The following is a 27,875-nucleotide window of genomic DNA, read 5'->3' as shown; positions in this document are numbered from 1 at the left end:
GCTTAATATTTTCTTTCCCATGGAAGGAGGAAATAGTTTTAATTGAAATTCCGGGAGGTAATAATGATAGTGTCAAACAAAAAAAGAGCCTCATCTTCTGTACCACTTGCAGATACTCCACCAACTCACTTTCTAATCACAGGCACATCCCCAGGAAGCCCAGAAATGTCCACAGCCCTCAAAACCATGAGCTCCAAGGAACCCAGCATCAGCCCAGCGATCAAGTCCACTGCGAGCAATTCTCCTTGGAAGACTCCAGAAACAGCTGTTCCCATGGAGACCACAGTGGAACCAGTCACCCTTCAGTCCACAGACCTTGGAAGTGGTAGCACCAGCCTCTCTCATCTGCCCACAGGAGCCACATCACCAACCAAGTCACCAATAGAAAATATGGTGGCTACAGACAGGGTCTCACTCTCCCCATCCCCACCTGAGGCTTGGACCAACCTTTATTCTGGAACTCCAGGAGGGACCAGGCAGTCACTGGCCACAATGTCCTCTGTCTCCCTAGAGTCACCAACTGCTAGAAGCACCAGAGGAACTGGTCAGCAAAGCAGTCCAGAACTGATTTCAAAGACCACTGGAATGGATTTCTCTGTGTGGCATGGCTCTACTGGAGGGACCACAGTGGACACACATGTCTCTCTGAGCACATCTTCCAGTATCTTTGAAGACCCTCTAACCAGCCCAAACTCTGTGAGCTCAGTGGTAGATAACTCCAAATTTAAAACCAAGACATGGGTCAGCACCACAGCTATTCCCTCCACTGTCCTGAGTAACAAGACAGTGGCAGCTGAACAACAGACAAGTCCATCTGTGGATGAGGCTTATTCATCAACTGGCTCATTGTCACATCAGACATCTGGGAGTGACAGCACCGTTGGTGCATCTCCTGATGTCGCAAACACATTACACATCACCTCCACAGCACAAACCACCTCACTAGTATCTCTGCTCTCTGGAGACCAAGGCATTATCAGCCTCACCAGTGCCTCAGGAGGAAAAACAAGCTCTGCATCATCTGTCACATCCCCTTCAACAGGGCCTGAGACTCTGATGGCCATCATAAGTGTAGCGACTAGTGACACTGCCCCTACTGCTGGGCAACTATCCCAGACCTCCTCTCCTGTGGAAGTGAGCATCACTGGTGTAGCCACAGCTCCTACTCCAGGTATCACCACCAGCATCACTACCATAGGAACCAACTCAATCTTGACTACACCCAGCCCAGAAAGGGGCGTGAGTACCATGGACAGCACGCTGGCCACAGAGAGGAGCACATCTACAGAGCACACTCCCACCTGGTCCTCCACAGCTGCATCAGATTCCTGGACTGTCACAGACATGGCTTCAAACTTGAAAGTGGCAAGTTCTCCTGGAACAATTTCTACAATGCGTACAACTTCATTCTTAGCCTCAAGCACTGAATTGGACTCCATGTCCACTCCCAATGGCCTTATTACTATCATTGGAACCAGCCTGGTCACTCCATCCTCGGATGCTTCAGCCATAAAGACAGAGAGCAGTACACGTGAAATAACACTGAGTTCTTCAGTTACAACTATGTCTACTCCCATCTCAAATTTTTCTCGTATCCAGAGCACCTCAGTTGCTGACATTTCAAATACAAGTTGGACTCCCAGTAGAACAGAAACAGGAGATGTGCCTGTTTCAATGGCTCCTACTAATTATGCCAGTACAAAGACTGACCCCAATATGCTCCTGTCCACTTTTCTGTTTGATTCTCTATCCACTCTTGATTGGGACACTGGGAAATCTGTGTCATCAGCCACAGCCACTACCTCAGCTCCTCATGGGGCCACAACTCCTCAAGAACTCACTTTGGAGATGATGATCAGCCCAACTACCTCACGGCCACCCTTCTCTACAGGAGACAGTACAAGTGGAGTCACACCAGCTGCAATGCTAAGGAGCTCCGGAGTTACTTTTTCAAGACCAGACCTCACAAGCAAAAGGGCAGAGCAGAGTTCTACTCAGCTTCCCACCACAACTTCTACACATCCAGAAGAGAACATCAAGGTTACCAGCTCCTCCAGTTTATTAAGGACCTTGGATACACTGGACATAAGCTTGGAATCTGCAATTACTTCATCCTCATATTGGAAAAGCAGCCCATATGAGAGCCCATATGCCACTTCTGAGTCCACCACAGGCAAAGAGTCAATTCGCCCTTCTACACACATAGTAGACTCAACACCATGGGTCACAAGTTCCAAACGTGCTTCTCATTCTACTGTCCCAGCCCACTCAGAGTCATCCAAGCTCACGTCTCCAGTGGTTACTGCCTCCACCAGGGGACAAGCCATTTTTTCTATATCAACGACCACATGGCCAGAGTCTACAAGGGCTGGAACAGAGCCTAGTTCCTCCTTGACTACTGAACTGAGGGACTTCAACCCTTACATGGACACCAGCTCAACCACGCAAACAAGTATTATCTCTTTGCCAGGTTCCACTGCTATCACCAAGGGACCTAGAACAGAAATTACCTCCTCCTCTGAGAGAATATCCAGCTCATTCCTTGCCCCGTCTGTGAAGTCATCAGACAGGCCCCCAGAAACCATCACCAGGATGTCTAACTTCCGTGCCACGACAGAATCTGGACAAATGACTCTCACTATGCAAACGGGTCCACCTGGCACTACATCACTAAGTGCACCTACCTTGGACACATCAGCCACAGCCTCCTGGGCAGGGACTCCATTGGCTATGACTCAGAGATTTGCACACTCAGAGGAGACCACTCTCTTCAGCAAAGGTCCTGAGGATACATCACAGCCAAGCCCTGCCTCTGTGGAAGAAACCAGCTCTTTCTCTTCCCTGGCACCTATCCATGCCACAACCTCACCTTCCAATACTTTGTTGACATCACAAGGACACAGTCCCTCCTATACTCCACCTGTGACCTCAGTTCTCTGGCCTCAGACCTCTGGCCTGGGGAAGACCACCGATTTGTCAAGGATAAGCTTGGAACCTGGGACCAGTTTCCCTCCCAATTTAGGCAGTACAGCAGGTGAGGCATTATCCACTTATGAAGCCACCAGAGATACAAAGGTCATTCATACTTCTGAAAACACAGCAGTGATAAATGTGGAGGCAACCAGTTCTGAACATTCTTCTGTCCCAGTCCATACACAGCCGTCCGAAGCCACATCTCCAGTGGTTACCTCCCGTACCATAGGAGACATCACTGCTTCCACATTAGTGTTTGGCTCCTCTGAGACCACAGAGATTGAGACAGCATCCTCTCTGAACCTGGGACTTCAGGAGAGAAGCACATCCCAAGTGACCAGCTCTGCTACAGAGACAAGCACTGTCATTACCCATGTGTCTACTGGTGATGCTCCTACTGAAGTCACCAAGACACAAGTCACTTTCTCTAGCAGAACATCCATCCCAAGCCCTTATCACTTCAAAACTTCTACCAACACATTTACAAATGTGAGCACCAACCCATCCACCTCTCTGATAATGACAGAATCTTCGGGAGTGACCATCACTACCCAAACAGATCCTACTGGAGCCACAACACAGGGTCCGTATCTCTTGGACACATCAACCATGCCTTACTTGACAGAGACTCCATTGGCTGTGACTCCAGATTTTATGCAATCAGAGAAGACCACTCCCATGAGCAAAGGTCCCAGGGATGTGTCACGGACAAGCCCTCCTTCTGTGGCAGAAACAAGCTCTCCCTCTTCCCTGACACCTATCTTGGTCAGAACTTTACCTCCTGCCACTTCCACACTACAAGGGCAAAGTACGTCCTCTCCTGTTTCTATGACTTCAGTGATCACCTCTGAACTGATAAAGACCACAGATAAACTGAACATGAGCGTGGAACCCGTGACTATTTCACCTCAAACTTTGAACAACACATTAAGTGACATACTGGCCACTTTGGAAACCACCACAGATATAGAGAAAATTCATCCTTCCATAAACAAAGCAGTTACCAATATGGAATTGCATTCCACTCTCCCAGCTAGCTCAGAACCATCTACAACCACATCTCCAGTGGTTCCTGCCTCCACCATGGAGGACACTCTTGTTTCTGCATCAACATCTGATTTTGAGACCACAGACATTGAGGGAGAGCCAACATCCTTTCTGACTCCAGGACGAGGAGAGAACAGTACCACCCAGGAGTCAAATATCATCCTCTCCAGTGTGTCTGTGGGAGCGGCTACTGAAGCCTCCAAAACGGAAGTCTCCTCTTTTGATGCAACATTTATACCAACTCATGCTCAGTCAACAAAGTCCCCAGATATTTTTTCAGTGACCAGCAGTAGACTCTCAAACTCTCCTCCCATGGCAATATCTACCCACATGACCACTACCCAGACAGGGTCTTCCGAAGCTACATCAAAGATTCCACTTGCCTTAGACACATTGACGTTGGAAACCTCAGCAGGGACTCCATCAGTGGTGACTGAGAGGTTTGCCCACTCAAAAATAACCACTTCCATGAACAGTGATGCCAAGGACATGTCATGGACAAACCCTCCCTTTGTGGAAGAAGCCAGCTCTCCCTCTTCTCAGGCACCTGTTCTTGTCACAAGCTTAGCTTCTCCTGTTGCTTCCACGTTGCAATGGCACGGCACGTCCTCTCCTGTTCCTGTGTCCTCAGTTCTTACCTCTTCACTGATAAAGATCACAGGCAAGGTGGATACAAGTTTAGAAAAAGTAACCAGTTCACCTCAAAGTATGAGCCACACTTTGGATGACATATTGGCCACTTCAGCAGCCACCACAGATATAGAGACATCGCATCCTTCCATAAACATAGCCGTGACCAATGTGGGGGCCACCAGTTCAGCATTTGAATTGCATTCCACTGTCTCAGCTGACTCAGAGCCATCTAAAGTCACATCTCCATATGTTACCACCTCCACCATGGAAGACGCCATGATTTTCAGATCAATACCTAGATCCTCTAAGACTACAAGAATTGAGACTGAGACAACTTCCTCCTTGACTCCTAAACAGAGGGAGACCAGCATCTCCCAGGAGATCCCCTCATCCACAGAGACAAGCACTGTTCCTTACAAAGAGCTCATTGGTGTCACTGCCAAGGTTTCCACGACAGATGTCACTTCCTCTAGCAGTACATCCATCCCTGGTCCTGATCAGTCCACAGTGTCACTAGACATCTCCACAGAAGCCACCACCAGGCTCTTTACCTCCCCTATAATGGCAGAATCTGCAGAAATAATCATCACCACCCAAACAGGTCCTCATGGGGCTACATCACAGAATGCCTTTACCACAGACACATCAAATACAACCCCCCATGCAGGGATCCACTCAGTTATGACTGATGGATTTTCACAATCGGATGTGACCACTCTTATGAGCGGAATTCCAATGGATGTATCATGGACAAGTCCTCCCTCTGTGGATGAAACCAGCTCCCCCTCTTCCTTTCTATCTTTACCTGCAATGACCACACCTTCCCTAGTTTCCTCTACCTTACCAGGGGATAGGCTCTCTTCTCCTATGACTTCACCTCTCACCTCTGGCCTGGTGAAGATCACAGACATATTACATACACGCTTGGAACCTGTGACCAGTTCACTTCCACATTTCCGCAGCACCTCAGATAAGATGCTGGCTACTTCTAACGATGGTCAAGACACAGCAAAAATCGACCCTTCCATAAACACTGCAGAGACCAATACGAAAGCCAACAACTCTGGACATGAATCCTATTCCTCTACACTGGCTGATTCAGAGACACCGAAAGCCACAACTCAAATGGTTATCGCCACCACTCTAGGAGATCCAGCTCCTTCCACATCAATGCCAACGCATGGTTCCTCTGAGACTACAAACATTAGGAGAGAGCCGACATATTTCTCGACTCCTAGACTAATAGAGACTAGCATCTCTCAGGAGTCCAGCTTTTCCACAGACACGAGTTTTCTACTGTCCAAAGTCCCCACTGGTACTGTCACTGAGGTCTCCGGCACAGAAGTCATCTCTTCTAGCAAAATATCCACCCCAGACCATGATAGGTCTACAATGCAATCTGACACCTTCACAGGAGAGAACACCAGGGTCTTTACCTCCTCTATAATGACAAAATCTGCAGAAATGACAGTCACCACCCAAGCAAGTCCTCCTGGGTCTGCATCACACGGTACTCTTCCCTTGAACACATCAACCACACGTTCCCAGGGAGGGACTCGTTCAACCATGACTCAGGGATTCCCACACTCAGAGGTGACCACTTTTATGAGCATGGGTGCTGAGAACGTGTCAAGGATGACAACTCCCCTTGTGGAAGAAACCAGCTCTGCATCTTCCTTGATGTCTTCACCTGCTATGACCTCCCCTTCTCCTGTTTCCTCCACATTACCAGAGAGCATCCCCTCCTCTCCTCTTCCTGTGACTGCACTTCCTATTTCTGTTCTGGTGACAACCACAGATGTGTTGGGCACAACAAGCCCAGAGCCTGTAACCAGTTCACCTCCAAATTTGGGCAGCACCACATATGAGAGACTGATCACCCACAAAGACAGTGCACATACAGAAATCTTGCATCCTTCCACAAACACAGCAGTGGCCAATGTAGGGACCTCCAGTTCCGGACATGAATCACAATCCTCTGTCCTAGCTGACTCAGAGACATCCAAAGCCACATCTCCAATGGCTATGACCTCCACCGTGGGGGACACAAGTGTTTCCATATCAACTCCTGTTAACTCTCAGACTAGTCAAATTCAAACAGAGTCAGTGACATCCCTGACCCCTGGATTGAGGGACAGCAGTATGTCTGAGAAGACCAGCTCAGCAACAGAAACAAATACTGTCTTTTCTTATGTGCCCGCGGGTGCTACTACTCAGGCTGCCAGGACAGAAATCTCCTCTAGCAGAACGTCCATCTCAGAGCTTGATCAGTCCACAATGGCACCCGATATCTCCACGGGAATGACCACCAGGCTCTTCACCTCCCCCATCATGACAAGATCTGCAGAAATGCCCATCACCACTCAAACAACTACTCCTGGAGCTACATCACAGGGTACCCTTCCCTCGGACACATCAACCACACTCTTCCGGGGAGGGACTCATTCAGTTGTGTCTCAGGGATTCCCACACCCAGAGATAACCACTTTTAGCAGCAGAATTCCTGGAGATGTGTCATGGATGACAACTCCCCCTGTGGAAGAAACCAGCTCTGTGTTTCCCCTGATGTCTTCATCTGCCATGACATCTCATTCTGTTTCCTCCACATTACCAGAGAGCATCCCCTCCTCCCCTCTTCCTGTGACTGCACTTTCTACTTCTGTTCTAGTGACAACCACCGATGTGCTGGGCACAACAAGCCCAGAGTCTGTAACCAGTTCACCTCCAAATTTGAGCAGCACCACAAATGAGAGACCAGCCACTTACGAAGACACTGCACACACAGAAGCCATGCCTCCTTCCACAAACACAGCAGTGGCCAATGTAGGGACCTCCAGGTCTGGATATGAATCACAATCCTCTGTCCTAGCTGACTCAGAAACATCGAGAGTCACACCTCCGATGAGTACCACCTCCACCCTGGGGGACACAAGTGTTTCCATATCAACTCCTGATATCTCTCAGACTAGCCAAATTCAAACAGAGTTAATGGCATCCCTGACCCCCTCATTGAGGGAGAGCATCACGTCTGAGAAGACCAGCTCACCAACAGAGACAAATACTGCCATTTCTTATGTGCCCACTGGTGTTACTACTCAGGCCTCCAGGACAGAAATCTCCTCTAGCAGAACATCCATCTCAGAGCTTGATCAGTCCACAATGGCACCCGATATCTCCACAAGAATGACCACCAGGCTCTTCACCTTCCCCATCATGACAAGATCTGCAGAAATGACCATCACCACTCAAACAACTATTCCTGGACCTACATCACAGGGTACCTTTCCCTCGGACACAGCAACCACACTCTTCCAGGGAGGGACTCATTCAGTTGTGTCTCAGGGATTACCACACCCAGAGATAACCACTCTTAGGAGCAGAATTCCTGGAGATGTGTCATGGATGACAACCCCCCCTGTAGAAGAAACCAGCTCTGTGTTTTCCTTGATGTCTTCACCTGCCATGACCTCCTCTTCTCCTGTTTCCTCCACATTACAAGAGAGCATCCCCTCCTCTCCTCTTCCTGTGACTGTACTTCCTACTTCTGTTCTGGTGACAACCACAGATGTGCTGGGCACAATAAGCCCAGAGCCTATAACCAGTTCACCTCCAAATTTTAGCAGCACCACAAATGAGAGACCAGCCACTTACAAAGACACTGCACACACAGAAGCCATGCCTCCCTCCACAAACACAGCAGTGGCCAATGTAGGGACCTCCAGGTCTGGACATGAATCACAATCCTCTGTCCTAGCTGACTCAGAGACATCCAAAGCCACGTCTCCAGTGGGTACCACCTTGACCATGTGGGATACAAGAGTTTCTACATCAAATCCTGCTTTATTTGAGGCTAGAATTCAGATGGAATCAACATCTTCTTGGACTCCTGGATTGAAGGACACCAGCATGTCTGAGGAGACCAACACTGTGACAGATTCAAGCACCTTCCTTTCAGAAGTGCCCACTATTGCTACTACTGAGGTCTCCAGAACAGAAGTTATCACCTCTAGCAGAACATCTGTCTCAGGGTCTGATCATTCCAAAATGTCACCATATATCTCCACAGAAACCATCACCAGCCTCTCCCCTTCTCCTGTGGTAACAGGATCCACAGAAATGACTATCAGCAAACAAACAGGTCCTATAGGGACTACCTCACAGGCTACCATCACCCTGGACACATCAAGGACAGCTTCCCGGGAAGGGACTCACCCACCTGTGACTCAGAGATATTCACACTCAGAGGAGACCACTAATAGGAGCAGAGGTACTGTGACTATGTCAGGGCAGAGCCCTCCTACTGTGGAAGAAACCAGTTCTCCATCTTCGCTGGTGCCTTTACCTGCAATAACCTCATTTTCACCTCTTTATTCCACACTATCAGGAAGTAGCCCCGCTTCTTCCTTTCCTGTGAGTTCCCCTCTCATCTTTGGCAAGAGGAAGACCACAGACACATTGGATGCAAGCTCAGAACCTGTGACCAGCTCCTTACCAAGTACAAGTAGCTTCTCAGGTGAGATACCCAATTCTGACACCTCGAAAAATACAGAGACCATTCACTTTTCAGAGAACACAGCAGAAAACAACAGTGGGACTGCGAGCTTTACACATGCAATTGCGGTTTCTGAAAACACAGTAGTGGCCCATGTGGGAACCACCAGAGATATACAGGAAGTATATTCTTCTTCCCCAGGCTTCTCAGAGCTACCCAAAGTGACATCTCCAACGATCACCTCTTCTGCCATAAAAGACATTATTTCTACAAACATACCTGCTTCCTCTGAGATAACAAGAATTGAGGTGGAGTCAACATCTACACCGATCCCCAGCGCCTCCCAGGAGATTCACTCAGCCATGGAGACAAGCACTGTTCCTTACAAAGTGCTTACTGGTGCCATGATTGAGGACTCCAGGAAACAAGTCACGTCCTCTAGCAGGGCACCTAGCCCTGATCAGTCCACAGTGTCACCAGACATCTCCATTGAAGTGATCACTACCCCCATGAAGACAGCATCTACAGAAATGACCATTACCACCCAAAAGGGTCCTCCTGGGGCCACATCACAGGGTACCCTCACCTCGAACACCTCAACAACAACCTTTTTGTCAGGGACCCACTCAACTGCATCTCAAGGATTTTCACACTCAGAGATGACCACTCTTATGAGTGGAACTCCTGGAGACGTGCCATGGACGAGCCAGCCCTCTGTGGAAGAAACCAGCTCTGTGTCTTCTTTGCTGTCTTCACCTGCTATGACGTCACCTTCTCCTGTTTCCTCCACATTCCCACACAGCATCCCCTCCTCTTCTCTTCCTGTGACATCACTTCTCCCCTTGGGCCCGGTGAAGACCACAGAGCTGTTGGACATGAGTTCAGAACCTGAAACCAGTTCACCTCCAAATCTGAGCAGCAGCTTCACTGAAATACTGACCACCTCTGAGGTCACCACAGATACAGAGAAACTGGAGGTGACCAATGTGGGAACTTCAGGATACACACATGAATCTTTCTCCTCTGTCCTAGCTGACTCAGTGAAAACGAGAGCCCCATCTCCAATGGGCATCACCTCCCCTGTGGGGGACCGAAGTGTTCTCACATCAAGTCCTGCCTTCTCTGACACTACTAGGATTCAGACAGAGCCAACACTCTCACTGACTCCTGGGTTGAGTGAGAGCACCTCTGAAGGGACTAGCTCAGCCAAGGAAACAAGCACTGTCCATTCTAGCATGCCCGCTGGTGCTACTCCTGAGGTCTCCAGGACTGGAGCCATCTCCTCTAGCAGAACATCCACCAAAGGCCCTGCTGAATCCACAATGTCAGCAGACATCTCCATGGAAACCATCACTAGAATTTCTATACCCCTCACAAGAAAAGAATCAGCAGAAATGACCATCACCCCCAAAACAGGTCCATCTGGGGCATCCTCAGAAGGTACCTTTTCCTTGGGTGCATCAAGCACAGCCTCCTGGCCAGGAACTCACTCAGCTGCAATGCAGAGATCTCCACAATCAGCCGTGACCACTCCTGTGAGCAGAGGTTCTGAGGATCTGTCATGGTCAAGCTCCACATCACTGGACAAAACTAGCCCTCCATCTTCCCTGGTGCCTTCACCTGCAGTAACCTCAACTTCTCCATTTTATTCCACACTATCTGGGAGGAGCCACTCCTCTCCTCTCCTGGCAACTTCTCTTTTCACCTCTGGCACGATGAAGACCACAGACATGTTGGACACAAGCTTGAAACCTGTGACCATGTCACTTCCCAGTATGAATATCACCTCAGATGAGAGTCTGGACACTTCTAAAGCCACCATGGAGATAGGGGCAATTGATGTTTCTGAAAATGCAGCAGTGACCCATGTGGGAACCACCAGAGCTGTACAGAAAGTATATTCTTCTTCCCCCGGCTTCTCAGAGCTACCCAAAGTGACATCTCCAATGATCACCTCTTCTGCCACAAAAGACATTGTTTCTACAACCATATCTGCTTCCTCTGAGACAACAAGAATTGAGATGGATTCAACATCTACACTGATCCCCAGTACCTCCAAGGAGATTCACTCAGCCACGGAGACAAGCACTGTTCCTTACAAAGTGCTTACTGGTGCCATGATTGAGGACTCCAGGAAACAAGTCACGTCCTCTAGCAGAGGACCTAGCCCTGATCAGTCCACAATGTCACCAGACATCTCCACTCAAGGGATCACCAGGCTGTCTACCTCCCCCATCAAGACAGCATCTACAGAAATGACCATTACCACCCAAAAGGGTTCTCCTGGGGCCACATCACAGGGTACCCTCACCTCGGACACCTCAACAACAACCTTTTTGTCAGAGAACCACTCAACTGCATCTCAAGGATTTTCAAACTCAGAGATGACCACTCTTATGAGTGGACCTCCTGGAGATGTGCCATGGACGAGCCAGCCCTCTGTGGAAGAAACCAGCTCTGTGTCTTCTTTGCTGTCTTCACCTGCTATGACGTCACCTTCTTCTGTTTCCTCCACATTCCCAGACAGCATCCCCTCCTCTTCTCTTCCTGTGACATCACTTCTCACATTGGGCCCGGCGAAGACCACAGAGCTGTTGGACACGAGTTCAGAACCTGAAACCAGTTCACCTCCAAATCTGAGCAGCAGCTTGTCTGAAATACTGACCACCTCTGAGGTCACGCCAGATACAGAGATACTGGAGGTGACCAATGTGGGAACTTTAGGTTATACACATGAATCTTCCTCCTCTGTCCTAGCTGACTCAGTGATGACAAAAGTCCCATCTCCAATGGGCATCACCTCCCCTACGGGGGACACAAGTGTTCTCACATCAAGTCCTGCCTTCTCTGACACTACTAGGATTCAGACAGAGCCAACACTCTCACTGACTCCTGGGTTGAGTGAGAGCAGCACCTCTGAAGGGACTAGCTCAGCCACGGAAACAAGCACTGTCCATTCTAGCATGCCCGCTGGTGCTACTCCTGAATTCTCCAGGACAGGAGCCATCTCCTCTAGCAGAACATCCACCCACGGCCCTGCTGAATCCACAATGTCACCAGACATCTCCATGGAAACAATCACTGGAATTTCTATACCCCCCACCAGAAAAGAATCAGCAGAAATGACCATCACCCCCAAAACAGGTCCATCTGGGGCATCCTCAGAAGGTACCTTTTCCTTGGGTGCATCAAGCACAGAGTCCTGGCCAGGAACTCACTCAGCTGCAGCTCAGAGGTATCCACAATCAGCCGTAATAACTCCTGTGAGTGGAACTCCCTCAGCTGCAACTCAGAGATCTCCCCAATTAGATGTGACCACACCTGTGAGCAGAGGTTCTGAGGATCTGTCATGGTCAAGCCCCTCATCAGTGGAAAAAACTAGCCCTCCATCTTCCCTGGTGCCTTCACCTGCAGTAACCTCACCTTCTCCACTTCATTCCACACTATCTGGGAGGAGCCACTCCTCTCCTCTCCTGGCAACTTCTGTTTTCACCTCTGGCACAATGAAGACCACAGACATGTTGGACACAAGCTTGGAACCTGCGACCATGTCACCTCCCAATATGAATATCACCTCAGATGAGAGTTTCGCCACTTCTAAAGCCACCATGGAGATAGGGGCAATTGACGTTTCTGAAAATGCAGCAGTGACCCATGTGGGAACCACCAGAGCTGTACAGGAAGTATATTCCTCTTCCCCAGGCTTCTCAAAGATACCCAAAGTGACATCTCCAATGATCTCCTCTCCTGCCATAAAAGCCATTGTTTCTACAACCATACCTGCTTCCTCTGAGATGACAAGAATTGAGATGGATTCAACATCTACACTGACCCCCACACAAAGGGAGAACAGCACCTCCCAGGAGATTCACTCAGACACGAAGACAAGCACTGTTCCTTACAAAGTGCTTACTGGTGCCATGATTGAGGACTCCAGGACACAAGTCACATCCTCTAGCAGAGGACCTAGCCCTGATCAGTCGACAATGTCACCAGACATCTTCACTGAAGTGATAACCAGGCTGTCTACCTCCCCCATCAAGACAGCATCTACAGAAATGACCATTACCACCCAAAAGGGTTCTCCTGGGGCCACATCACAGGGTACCCTCACCTCGGACACCTCAACAACAACCATTTTGTCAGGGACCCACTCAACTGCATCTCAAGGATTTTCACACTCAGAGATGACCACTCTTATGAGTGGAACTCCTGGAGACGTGCCATGGATGAGCCAGCCCTCTGTGGAAGAAACCAGCTCTGTGCCTTCTTTGCTGTCTTCACCTGCTATGACGTCACCTTCTCCTGTTTCCTCCACATTCCCAGACAGCATCCCCTCCTCTTCTCTTCCTGTGACATCAGTTCTCACCTTGCGCCTGGTGAAGACCACAGAGCTGTTGGACACGAGTTCAGAACCTGAAACCAGTTCACCTCCAAATCTGAGGAGCAGCTTGGCTGAAATACTGACCACCTCTGAGGTCACCCCAGATACAGAGAAACTGGAGATGACCAATGTGGGAACTTCAGGATACACACATGAATCTTCCTCCTCTGTCCTAGCTGACTCAGTGACGACAAAAGCCCCATCTCCAATGGGCATCACCTCCCCTACGGGGGACACAAGTGTTCTCACATCAAGTCCTGCCTTCTCTGACACTAGTAGGATTCAGACAGAGCCAACACTCTCACTGACTCCTGGGTTGAGTGAGAGCAGCATCTCTGAAGGGACTAGCTCAGCCACAGAAACAAGCACTGTCCATTCTAGCATGCCTGCTGGTTCTAATCCTGAGGTCTCCAGGACAGGAGCCATCTCCTCTAGCAGAACATCCACCCAAGGCTCTGCTGAATCCACAATGTCACCAGGGATCTCCATGGAAACCATCACTAGAATTTCTATACCCCCCACCAGAAAAGAATCAGCAGAAATGACCATCACCCCCAAAACAGGTCCATCTGCGGCATCCTCACAAGGTACCTTTACATTGGATGCATCAAGCACAGCCTCCTGGCCAGGAACTCACTCAGCTGCAACTCAGAGATCTCCACAATCAGCCGTGACCACTCCTGTGAGCCGAGGTTCTGAGGGTCTGTCATGGTTAAGTCCCTCATCAGTGGAAAAAAGTAGCCCTCTGTCTTCCCTGGTGCCTTCAACTGCAGTAACCTCACCTTCTCCACTTTATTCCACACTATCTGGGAGGAGCCACTCCTCTCCTCTCCTGGCGACTTCTGTTTTCACCTCTGGCACAATGAAGACCACAGATATGTTGGACACGAGCTTGAAACCTGTGACCATGTCACCTCCCAGTATGAATATCACCTCAGATGAGAGTCTGGCCACTTCTAAAGCCACCATGGTGATAGAGGCAATTGATGTTTCTGAAAATGCAGCAGTGACCCATGTGGGAACCACCAGAGCTGTACAGAAAGTATATTCCTCTTCCCCAGGCTTCTCAGAAATACCCAAAGTGACATCTCCAATGATCACCTCTTCTGCCACAAAAGACATTGTTTCTACAACCATACCTGCTTCCTCTGAGATAACAAGAATTGAGATGGAGTCAACATCTACACTGACCCCCAGCACCTCACAGGAGATTCACTCAGCCGCGGAGACAAGCACTGTTCCTTACAAAGTGCTCACGGGTGCTATGATTGCGGACTCAAAGACTCAAGTCACGTCCTCTAGCAGGGGACTCAGCCCTGATCAGTCCACAGTGTCACCAGACATCTCCACTGAAGTGATCAGCAGGCTGTCTACCTCCCCCGTCAAGACAGCATCTACAGAAATGACCATTACCACCCAAAAGGGTTCTCCTGGGGCCACATCACAGGGTACCCTCACCTCGGACACCTCAACAATAACCTTTTTGTCAGGGACCCACTCAACTGCATCTCAAGGATTTTCACACTCAGAGAAGACCTCTCTTATGAGTGGAACTCCTGGAGACGTGCCATGGACGAGCCAGCCCTCTGTGGAAGAAACCAGCTCTGTGCCTTCTTTGCTGTCTTCACCTGCTATGACGTCACCTTCTCCTGTTTCCTCCACATTCCCAGACAGCATCCCCTCCTCTTCTCTTCCTGTGACATCAGTTCTCACCTTGCGCCTGGTGAAGACCACAGAGCTGTTGGACACGAGTTCAGAACCTGAAACCAGTTCACCTCCAAATCTGAGGAGCAGCTTGGCTGAAATACTGACCACCTCTGAGGTCACCACAGATACAGAGAAACTGGAGGTGACCAATGTGGGAACTTCAGGTTATACACATGAATCTTCCTCCTCTGTTCTAGCTGACTCAGTGACAACAAAAGCCCCATCTCCAATGGGCATCACCTCCCCTACGGGGAACACAAGTGTTCTCACATCAAGTCCTGCCTTCTCTGACACTAGTAGGATTCAGACAGAGCCAACACTCTCACTGACTGCTGGGTTAAGTGAGAGCAGCACCTCCGAAGGGATTAGCTCAGCCACAGAAACAAATATGGTCCATTCTAGCATGCCTGCTGGTGCTACTCCTGAGGTCTCCAGGACAGGAGCCATCTCCTCTAGCAGAACATCCTCCCAAGGCCCTGCTGAATCCACAATGTCACCAGACATCTCCATGGAAACCATCACTAGAATTTCTATACCCCCCACAAGGAAAGAATCAGCAGAAATGACCATCACCCCCAAAACAGGTCCATCTGGGGCATCCTCAGAAGGTACCTTTTCCTTGGGTGCATCAAGCACAGAGTCCTGGCCAGGAACTCACTCAGCTGCAGCTCAGAGGTATCCACAATCAGCCGTAATAACTCCTGTGAGTGGAACTCCCTCAGCTGCAACTCAGAGATCTCCCCAATTAGATGTGACCACACCTGTGAGCAGAGGTTCTGAGGATCTGTCATGGTCAAGCCCCTCATCAGTGGAAAAAACTAGCCCTCCATCTTCCCTGGTGCCTTCACCTGCAGTAACCTCACCTTCTCCACTTCATTCCACACTATCTGGGAAGAGCCACTCCTCCCCTCTCCTGGCAACTTCTGTTTTCACCTCTGGCACAATGAAGACCACAGACATGTTGGACACAAGCTTGGAACCTGCGACCATGTCACCTCCCAATATGAATATCACCTCAGATGAGAGTTTCGCCACTTCTAAAGCCACCATGGAGATAGGGGCAATTGACGTTTCTGAAAATGCAGCAGTGACCCATGTGGGAACCACCAGAGCTGTACAGGAAGTATATTCCTCTTCCCCAGGCTTCTCAGAGCTACCCAAAGTGACATCTCCAATGATCTCCTCTTCTGCCATAAAAGCCATTGTTTCTACAACCATACCTGCTTCCTCTGAGACGACAAGAATTGAGATGGATTCAACATCTACACTGACCCCCACACAAAGGGAGAACAGCACCTCCCAGGAGATTCACTCAGACACGAAGACAAGCACTGTTCCTTACAAAGTGCTTACTGGTGCCATGATTGAGGACTCCACGACACAAGTCACATTCTCTAGCAGAGGACCTAGCCCTGATCAGTCCACAGTGTCACCAGACATCTCCACTCAAGGGATCACCAGGCTGTCTACCTCCCCCATCAAGACAGCATCTACAGAAATGACCATTACCACCCAAAAGGGTCCTCCTGGGGCCACATCACAGGGTACCCTCACCTCAGACACCTCAACAACAACCTTTTTGTCAGGGACCCACTCAACTGCATCTCAAGGATTTTCACACTCAGAGATGACCACTCTTATGAGTGGAACTCCTGGAGACGTGCCATGGACGAGCCAGCCCTCTGCGGAAGAAACCAGCTCTGTGCCTTCTTTGCTGTCTTCACCTGCTATGACGTCACCTTCTCCTGTTTCCTCCACATTCCCAGACAGCATCCCCTCCTCTTCTCTTCCTGTGACATCACTTCTGACCTTGGGCCCGGTGAAGACCACAGAGCTGTTGGACACGAGTTCAGAACCTGAAACCAGTTCACCTCCAAATCTGAGCAGCACCTTGTCTGAAATACTGACCACCTCTGAGGTCACCACAGATACAGAGAAACTGGAGGTGACCAATGTGGGAACTTCAGGTTATACACATGAATCTTCCCCCTCTGTCCTAGCTGACTCAGTGACAACAAAAGTCCCATCTCCAATGGGCATCACCTCCCCTATGGGGGACCCAAGTGTTCTCACATCAAGTCCTGCCTTCTCTGACACTACTAGGATGCAGACAGAGCCAACACTCTCACTGACTCCTGGGTTGAGTGAGAGCAGCACCTCTGAAGGGACTAGCTCAGCCATGGAAACAAGCACTGTCCATTCTAGCATGCCCGCTGGTGCTACTCCTGAGGTCTCCAGGACAGGAGCCATCTCCTCTAGCAGAACATCCACCCACGGCCCTGCTGAATCCACAATGTCACCAGGGATCTCCATGGAAACCATCACTAGAATTTCTATACCCCCCACAAGGAAAGAATCAGCAGAAATGACCATCACCCCCAAAACAGGTCCTACTGGGGCTACCTCACAGGGAATATTTAACTTTGTCACATCAAGCACAGCCTCCTGGCCAGGAACTCACTCAGCTGCAATGCAGAGATCTCCACAATCAGCCGTAACCACTCCTGTGAGCCGAGGTTCTGAGGATCTGTCATGGTCAAGCCCCTCATCAGTGGAAAAAACTAGCCCTCCATCTTCCCTGGTGCCTTCACCTGCAGTAACCTCAACTTCTCCATTTTATTCCACACTATCTGGGAGGAGCCACTCCTCTCCTTTCCTGGCAACTTCTCTTTTCACCTCTGGCACGATGAAGACCACAGACATGTTGGACACAAGCTTGAAACTTGTGACCATGTCACCTCCCAGTATGAATATCACCTCAGATGAGAGTCTGGCCACTTCTAAAGCCACCATGGAGATAGAGGCAATTGATGTTTCTGAAAATGCAGCAGTGACCCATGTGGGAACCACGAGAGCTGTACAGGAAGTATATTCCTCTTCCCCAGGCTTCTCAGAGCTACCCAAAGTGACATCTCCAATGATCACCTCTTCTGCCATAAAAGACATTGTTTCTACAACCATACCTGCTTCCTCTGAGACAAGAATTGAGGTGGAGTCAACATCTCCACCGATCCCCAGCACCTCCCAGGAGATTCACTCAGACATGGAGACAAGCACTGTTTCTTACAAAGTGCTTACTGGTGCCATGATTGAGGACTCCAGGAAACAAGTCATGTCCTCTAGCAGAGGACCTAGCCCTGATCAGTCCACAGTGTCACCAGACATCTCCACTGAAGTGATCACCAGGCTGTCTACCTCCCCCGTCAAGACAGCATCTACAGAAATGACCATTACCACCCAAAAGGGTCCTCCTGGGGCCACATCACAGGGTACCCTCACCTCGGACACCTCAACAACAACCTTTTTGTCAGGGACCCACTCAACTGCATCTCAAGGATTTTCACACTCAGAGATGACCACTCTTATGAGTGGACCTCCTGGAGACGTGCCATGGACGAGCCAGCCCTCTGTGGAAGAAACCAGCTCTGTGCCTTCTTTGCTGTCTTCACCTGGTATGACGTCACCTTCTGTTTCCTCCACATTCCCAGACAGCATCTCCTCTTCTTCTCTTCCTGTGACATCACTTCTGACCTTGGGCCTGGTGAAGAACACAGAGCTGTTAGACACCAGTTCAGAACCCGAAACCAGTTCACCTCCAAATCTGAGCAGCAGCTTGGCTGAAATACTGACCACCTCTGAGGTCACCCCAGATACAGAGAAACTGGAGGTGACCAATGTGGGAACTTTAGGTTATACACATGAATCTTCCTCCTCTGTCCTAGCTGACTCAGTGACAACAAAAGTCCCATCTCCAATGGGCATCACCTCCCCTATGGGGGACACAAGTGTTCTCACATCAAGTCCTGCCTTCTCTGACACTAGTAGGATTCAGACAGAGCCAACACTCTCACTGACTCCTGGGTTGAGTGAGAGCAGCACCTCTGAAGGGACTAGCTCAGCCACAGAAATGAGCACTGTCTATTCTAGCATGCCCGCTGGTGCTACTCTTGAGGTCTCCAGGACAGGAGCCATCTCCTCTAGCAGAACATCCACCCAAGGCCCTGCTGAATCCACAATGTCACCAGACATCTCCATGGAAACCATCACTAGAATATCTATACCCCCCACCAGAAAAGAATCAGCAGAAATGACAATCGCCCCCAAAACAGGTCCATCTGGGGCATCCTCACAAGGCACCTTTATGTTGGGTGCATCAAGCACAGCCTCCTCGCCAGGAACTCACTCAGCTGCAACTCGGAGATCTCCACAATCAGCCGTGACCACTCCTGTGAGCCAAGGTTTTGAGGATCTGTCATGGTCGAGCCCCTCATCAATGGATAAAACTAGCCCTCCATCTTCCCTGGTGCCTTCACCTGCAGTAACCTCACCTTCTCCACTTCATTCCACACTATCTGGGAGGAGCCACTCCTCTCCTCTCCTGGCAACTTCTGTTTACACCTCTGGTACAATGAAGACCACAGACATGTTGGACACAAGCTTGGAGCCTGTGACCATGTCATCTCCCAGTATGAATATCACCTCAGATGAGAGTCTGGCTACTCCCAAAGCCACCATGGAGATAGGGGCAATTGACGTTTCTGAAAACGCAGCAGTGACCCATGTGGGAACCACCAGAGCTGTACAGGAAGTACATTCCTCTTCCCCAGGCTTCTCAGAGATACCCAAAGTGACATCTCCAATGATCATGTCTTCTGCCACAAAATACATTGTTTCTACAACTATACCTCCTTCCTCTGAGATAACAAGAATTGAGATGGAGACAACATCTACACTGACCCCCAAACCAAGGGAGAACAGCACCTTCCAAGAGATTCACTCAGCCATGGAGACAAGCACTGTTCCTTACAAAGTGTTCACTGGTGCCATTATTGAGGACTCCAGGACACAAGTTACATCCTCTAGCAGAGGACCTAGCCCTGATCAGTCCACAGTGTCACCAGACATCTCCACTCAAGGGATCACCAGGCTGTCTACCTCCCCCATCAAGACAGCATCGACAGAAATGACCATTACTACCAAAAAGGGTCCTCCTGGGGCCACATCACAGGGTACCCTCACCTCGGACACCTCAACAACAATCTTTTTGTCAGGGACCCACTCAACTGCATCTCAAGGATTTTCACACTCAGAGATGACCACTCTTATGAGTGGAACTCCTGGAGATGTGCCATGGACGAGCCAGCCCTCTGTGGAAGAAACCAGCTCTGGGCCTTCTTTGCTGTCTTCACCTGCTATGACGTCACCTTCTCCTGTTTCCTCCACATTCCCAGACAGCATCCCCTCCTCTTCTCTTCCTGTGACATCACTTCTGACCTTGGGCCCGGTGAAGACCACAGAGCTGTTGGACACGAGTTCAGAACCTGAAACCAGTTCACCTCCAAATCTGAGCAGCAGCTTGGTTGAAATACTGACCACCTCTGAGGTCACCACAGATACAGAGAAACTGGAGGTGACCAATGTGGGAACTTCAGGTTATACACATGAATCTTCCTCCTCTGTCCTAGCTGACTCAGTGACAACAAAAGTCCCATCTCCAATGGGCATCACCTCCCCTATGGGGGACACAAGTATTCTCACATCAAGTCCTGCCTTCTCTGACACTAGTAGGACTCAGACAGAGCCAACACTCTCACTGACTTCTGGGTTGAGTGAGAGCAGCACCTCTGAAGGGACTAGCTCAGCCATGGAAACAAGCACTGTCCATTCTAGCATGCCCACTGGTGCTACTCCTGAGGTCTCCAGGACCGGAGCCATCTCCTCTAGCAGAACATCCACCCACGACCCTCATGCATCCACAGTGTCACCAGGGATCTCCATGGAAACCACCACTAGAATTTCTATACCCCCCACCAGGAAAGAATCAGCAGAAATGACCATCACCCCCAAAACAGGTCCATCTGGGGCATCCTCACAAGGTACCTTTACCTTGGATGCATCAAGCACAGCCTCCTGGCCAGGAACTCACTCAGCTGCAACTCAGAGATCTCCACAATCAGCCGTAACCACTCCTGTGAGCCGAGGTTCTGAGGGTCTCTCATGGTTAAGTCCCTCATCAGTGGAAAAAAGTAGCCCTCTGTCTTCCCTGGTGCCTTCACCTGCAGTAACCTCACCTTCTCCACTTTATTCCACACTATCTGGGCGGAGCCACTCTTCTCTTCTTTTCACCTCTGGCACGATGAAGACCACAGACATGTTGGACACAAGCTTGCAACCTGTGACTATGTCACCTCCCAGTATGAATATCACCTCAGATGAGAGTCTGGCCACTTCTAAAGCCACCATGGAGATAGAGGCAATTGACATTTCTGAAAACGCAGCAGTGACCCATGTGGGAACCACCAGAGCTGTACAGGAAGTAGATTCCTCTTCCCCAGGCTTCTCAGAGCTACCCAAAGTGACATCTCCAATAATCACCTCTTCTGCCACAAAAGACATTGTTTCTACAATTATATCTGCTTCCTCTGAGATAACAAGAATTGAGATGGAGTCAACATCTACACTGACCCCCAGCACCTCACAGGAGATTCACTCAGCCGCAGAGACAAGCACTGTTCCTTACAAAGTGCTCACTGGTGCCATGATTGAGGACTCAAAGACACAAGTCACGTCCTCTAGCAGGGGACTCAGCCCTGATCAGTCCACAATGTCACCAGACATCTTCACTGAAGTGATCACCAGGCTGTCTACCTCCCCCGTCAAGACAGCATCTACAGAAATGACCATTACCACCCAAAAGGGTTCTCCTGGGGCCACATCACAGGGTACCCTCACCTCGGACACCTCAACAATAACCTTTTTGTCAGAGACCCACTCAACTGCATCTCAAGGATTTTCACACTCAGAGATGACCACTCTTATGAGTGGAACTCCTGGAGACGTGCCATGGACGAGCCAGCCCTCTGTGGAAGAAACAAGCTCTGTGCCTTCTTTGCTGTCTTCACCTGGTATGATCTCACCTTCTCCTGTTTCCTCCACATTCCCAGACAGCATCCCCTCCTCTTCTCTTCCTGTGACATCACTTCTCATCTTGGGCCCGGTGAAGACCACAGAGTTGTTGGACACGAATTCAGAGCCTGAAACCAGTTCACCTCCAAATCTGAGCAGCAGCTTGGCTGAAATACTGACCACCTCTGAGGTCACCCCAGATACAGAGAAACTGGAGGTGACCAGTGTGGGAACTTCAGGTTACACACATGAATCTTCCTCCTCTGTCCTAGCTGACTCAGTGATGACAAAAGTCCCATCTCCAATGGGCATCACCTCCCCTATGGGGGACACAAGTGTTCTCACATCAAGTCCTGCCTTCTCTGACACTAGTAGGATTCAGACAGAGCCAACACTCTCACTGACTCCTGGGTTGAGTGAGAGCAGGACCACAGAAGGGACTAGCTCAGCCACAGAAATGAGCACTGTCTATTCTAGCATGCCCGCTGGTGCTACTCTTGAGGTCTCCAGGACAGGAGCCATCTCCTCTAGCAGAACATCCACCCAAGGCCCTGCTGAATCCACAGTGTCACCAGACATCTCCATGGAAACCACCTCTAGAATTTCTATACCCCCCACCAGGAAAGGATCAGCAGAAATGACCATCACCCCCAAAACAGGTCCTACTGGGGCTACCTCACAGGGAATATTTAACTTTGTCACATCAAGCACAGCCTCCTGGCCAGGAACTCACTCAGCTGCAACTCAGAGGTCTCCACAGTCATCGATGACATCTCCTATGAGCAGAGGTTCTGAGGATCTGTCATGGCCAAGCCCCTCATCTCTGGAAGAAAGCAGCCCTTCATCTACCGTGGTGTCTTTATCTCCAGTAACCTCAGCTTCTCCACTTTATTCCACTTCATCTCCGAGGAGTCACTCCTCTCCTCTCCTGGAGACTTCTCCTATCACCTCTGGCATGGTGAAGACCACAGACATGTTGGACACAAGCTGGAAACCTGTCGCCATGTCACCTTCCAGTATGACTATCACCTCAGATGAGAGTCTGGCCACTTCTAAAGCCACCATGGAGACACAGACAGTTTACATTTCTGAAAACACAGCAATCAGCCATGTGGAGACCATCAGTGCTAGAGAGGAATTCTATTCTTCCTCCCCAGCTTTCTCAGAGCCAACCAAAGTGACATCCCCAATGATTACCTCTTCCTCTATAAGAGACAACATTGTTTCCACAACAATGCCTGGCTCCTCTGGGATTACAAGGATTGAGGTAGAGGCAGTGTCTTCTCTGGCCCCTGGACTGAGGTTGACCAGAACCTCCCAGGATGTCATCTCATCCACAGAGACAAGCACTGTCCTTTACAAGATGCCCTCTGGTACCACTCCTGAAGTTTCCAGGACAGAAGTTATGCCCTCTAGCAGAACATCCACATCCATTCCTGGCCCTGCTCAGCTCACAATGTCACCAGACATCTCTGATGAAGTGGTCACCAGGCTCTCTACCTCCCCCATCACGACAGAACCTGCGGAAATAGCCACCACCCAAACAGGTTCTTCTCTAACTACATCTCAGGTTACTCTTCCCGTGGGCACCTCAGCTACCTTCTTGTTAGGGACCCACCCAACTGTGTCGCAAGAACTTTCACACTCAGAGATGACAAGTCTTATGAACAGGGGCCTTGAAAATCTGTCATGGACGAGCCCTCACTTTGTGGAAACAACTAGATCTTCCTCTTCCCTGACATCATTACCTCTTATGACCTCACTTTCTCCTGTGTCCTCCACATTAGTAGAGAGTAGCCCCTCCTCTCCTCTTCCTGTGACTTCACTTACCCTCCCAGGACTTCTGAAGACTACAGAAGTGTTGGGCACAAGCTCAGAGCCTGAAACCAGTTCATCTCCAAATTTGAGCAGCACCTCAGTTGAAATGCTGGCCACCTCTGAAGTCATCACAGATACAGCGAAAATTCATCCTTCTTCAAACACAGTGGTGACCAAAGTGGGGACCTCCAGTTCTGTTCATGAATCTCATTCTTCTGTCTTAGCTGACTCAGAAACTACAACCACATCATCAATGGGTATCACCTCCCCTATGGAGGATGCCAGTGTTTTCACATCAACTCCTGCCTTCTCTGAGACTAGGATTCCAACAGAGCCAACGTTCTCACTGACTCCTGGATTCAGGGAGACTAGCACCTCTGAAGAGACCAGCTCAATCACAGAAACGAGTGCAGTCCTTTTTGGAGTGCCCACTAGTGCTATTACTGAGGTCTCCATGACAGAAATCATGTCCTCTAACAGAACATACATCCCTGACTCTGATCAGTCCGCAGTGTCTCCAGACATAAGCACTGAAGTGATCACCAGGCTCCCTTCCTCCTCCATGATGTCAGAATCAACAGAAATGACCATCACCCCCCAAACAAGTCCTCCTGGGGCTACAAGACAGAGTACGCTTCCCCTGGCTGCAAGCACAACAGCACCCTTGGCAGGGACCCACTCAACTGTTCCTCAAAGATTTTTACACTCAGAGATGACAACTCTTACGAGTAGGAGTCCTAAAAGTCCATCATGGAAGAGCTCTCCCTTTGTGGAAGAAAGTAGCTCTTCCTCGTCTGTGTTGTCCTTACCTGCCATGACCTCACCTTCTGTTTCTTCCACATTCCCACAGAGTTTCCCTTCCTCCTCTTTTCCTGTGACTTCACTCCTCACCCCAGGCATGGTGAAGACTACAGCCACCAGCACAGAACCTGGAACCAGTTTATCTCCAAATCTGAGCAGCACCTCAGTTGACATACTGGCTGCCTCTGAAGTCACCACAGATGCAGAGAAAATTCATCCTTCTTCAAGCACAGCAGTGACCAGTGTGGGAACCACCAGTTCTGGACATGAACTGCATTCCTCCGTTCCAATCCACTCTGAGCCATCCGAGGCTGCATATCCAATGGGCACGTCCTCTTCCATGGCAGAACCCCCTATTTTCACCTCAATGCCTGCCAATTTGGAGACCACAAGGTTTGAGGCAGAGCCATTTTCTCATTTGACTTCTGGATTTAGGGATACTAGCATGTCCCTGGACAAGAGCTCAGTCACGCCAACAAATACACCTTCATTTCCTGTGTCTACACACCTTTTACAGAGTTCCAAGACTGATGTCACCTCTTCTGTGAAAACACCATTCCCAGACCGACCTCCAGCCTCAGAGTATACTGAAATTCCAGAGGAAATAATCACCCCCTTTAATGCTTCTCTCTCTGTTATGGAGTCCGCTGGGATAACCTCCTTGCCAGAATCCAAGTTTACTATGCCTGTATCAGAAAGTACTCATGATCTGAGGACAGATTTGCTGCATTCGGCTGAGACGATTTCCACTGGGACAGCGATGCCTTCTCTATCAGAGACCATGGCTTCATTGGCCACCACTGGAGCTCCACGAGCCATCTCAGGCTCAAGTAGTCCACTCTCTAGGACAGAGTCAAGCCCTGGAGATGCTAATCTGTCCACCATTGCAGAGAGCCTGCCTTCATCCACTCCAGTGCCATCCTCCTCTTCAACCTTCACTGTCACTGATTCTTCAACCATCCCAGCCCTCCATGGGATAACTTCCTCTCCAGCTACCCCACACAGAATGGACACCAGTTCTGGGACAGAGGGCAGCACTATTGAAGGACACTTGGTTACAGTCAGTACTTTGGACACTTGGAGCCAACCAGCTAGGACATCTTCATCACCCATTTTGGATACCAGAATGACAGAGAGTCTTGAGCTGGGAACAGTGACCAGTGCTTATCAAGTTCCTTCACTCTCAACACGGTTGACAAGTAAGGACCCATAGCCCCTACAATCCCATTACTGGGGACTCATGGGAAATGACCCCTTCCTAAGAAGTAAAAAAGAGTTAACTAGTTAGTTCCTGTACCGAAAATTCTTTTAGCAAACATGTGTTTATCTAATTTTATTTCTAGGCACTGGGTTAGGAATTGAAGAAACAGAAACAAAGAATTGAATCATTGCAGTATCATCATAGGTGTTCTGCTGTTATTAGTGATGATGACAGTAAGGATAATGACAACAGATTTATGCAGCACTTATTCTGTTTCAAGTGCAGTTTTATTAAGTTATTTGATCCTCAATTATAACAGTATTTGAAGTAGAAACTATATTTTTTCTTTTCTTTTTTTTTTTTTGAGATGGAGTCTCACTCTGTCACCCAGGCTGGAGTGCTGTGGTGTGATCTCAGCTCACTGCAACCTCCGCTTCCTGGGTTCAAGTGATTCTCCTGCCTCAACCTCCTGAGTAGCTGGAACTAGAGTCGTGCACCACTGTGCCCAGCCATGCCCAGCTAATTTTTTGTATTTTTAGTAGAGACGGGGTTTCACCATGTTGACCAGGATGGTCTCGTTCTCTTGACCTTGTGATCCACCGGCCTCGGCCTCCCAAAGTGCTGGGATTACAGGCTTGAGCCACCGCGGCTGGCCTTAATTTTTATATATTTTTTAGAGATGGGGTTTCACCACATTGGTCAGGCTGGTCTTGAACTCCTGATGTTATGATTTGCTCACCTTGGCCTTTCAAAGTGCTGGGATTACAGGTGTGAGCCACCATGCCTGGCCCCAAGTAGAGACTATTATAAGCCTATTTTGGAGATGAAGACATTGAGGCACAGGGAGGCAAAGTAATTTTCTTAAGGTCATAAAGCTAGAAAGTGACAGAACTAGGATAAGAACTCAGATTTGTGTTACTAGCAATTCATGCTCCTTACCGTTGGTCTACACAGGAGTGGTCAGAGAGGTAAGCAGAAAAACCAGTAAGTTCTAGCATCACAGAAGCCATAAGAGGGGAGACTTTTAGGAATGAGAAAGGGTAAGTTCTGTTAAATACTGCAGACTCACCATGTTGAAATGAGGTGAGAAGTGCTTTGGCAACATGGGGTTCTCAGGGATTCGAATGAAGGGAGCATCAGTGAGGTAGACGGTACTAGAAGAACAGCTAAAATACTGCAGAGATATGAGGGAGTGTTTCTCCCTTTGAGTTGAGCAAGAAACAAAAGGGATAAGTGAAATGAAAAGGTGAGTTAATGAAAACTGAGGGAACAAAGTACCTAAGAAAGTAGGAGGGACCCAGAGCCTAGAAGGAGGAAACTACTTCCAAGAGGTCAGTGATACAGGAAGAAAACTCCTGGGGATTCCATTTCTCTGGAAGGGTTGAACTTGGCACCAATTTTTGTTCAAATCCAAGGAGGCCCTCCAACGACTCTAGTGTCTGCCTCACTAGACAGTGTCTCCAGGAGGATGATTTGCTCCCTTTCCTCCTTCACATTAGTTTTATGATTCACAGTAAATTTAGACACATCAGTAGCTATTGACCCAGATGTTACCATGTGACTCAGTAGTTGAGCCAGGATGTTCAGAAAGCAAGCGATGAATCGCGTGGTAAGAGGGTAGAAGTGGATGAAAGGAAGGAAGGAAAGATAAAGAGGAGGAAGGATAGATGTACGGAAGGAAGGATGAAAAGAAAAATGATGGAAGAGAGGATTGAAGGAAAGAAGGGTGGAAGGATGAAATGAAGTAAAGATTGAAGAAAAGATGGATGGAAAGAAGAAAGGAGGGTGTGCTAAAATCTCACACTTCACGACTATATGATTCATCCATGTGAGCAAAAACCACTTGTACACTCAAAGCTATTGAAATACAAACTTTTTAATCAAAATTTTAAAAAGCAAGAGAAAGGAAAGAA

At 49.2% G+C, this 27,875-nt stretch overlaps 1 protein-coding gene across 1 annotated transcript in view; it reads left to right on the top strand.

Moving 5' to 3' along the window:
- Positions 1–27,875, top strand: part of MUC16 (mucin 16, cell surface associated) — a 152,064-nt gene that overhangs the window by 19,341 nt on the left and 104,848 nt on the right. The window contains exon 4 of the mRNA XM_054250241.2: positions 143–25,960. Coding sequence (XP_054106216.2) covers positions 143–25,960 — 25,818 coding nt within the window. The remainder of the gene's footprint in view (positions 1–142; positions 25,961–27,875) is intronic.

Source organism: Callithrix jacchus, chromosome 22, assembly GCF_049354715.1.
Source record: "Callithrix jacchus isolate 240 chromosome 22, calJac240_pri, whole genome shotgun sequence".
Taxonomy (NCBI): Eukaryota; Metazoa; Chordata; class Mammalia; order Primates; family Cebidae; genus Callithrix; species Callithrix jacchus.
This window is presented reverse-complemented; position numbering and strand designations above follow the sequence as displayed.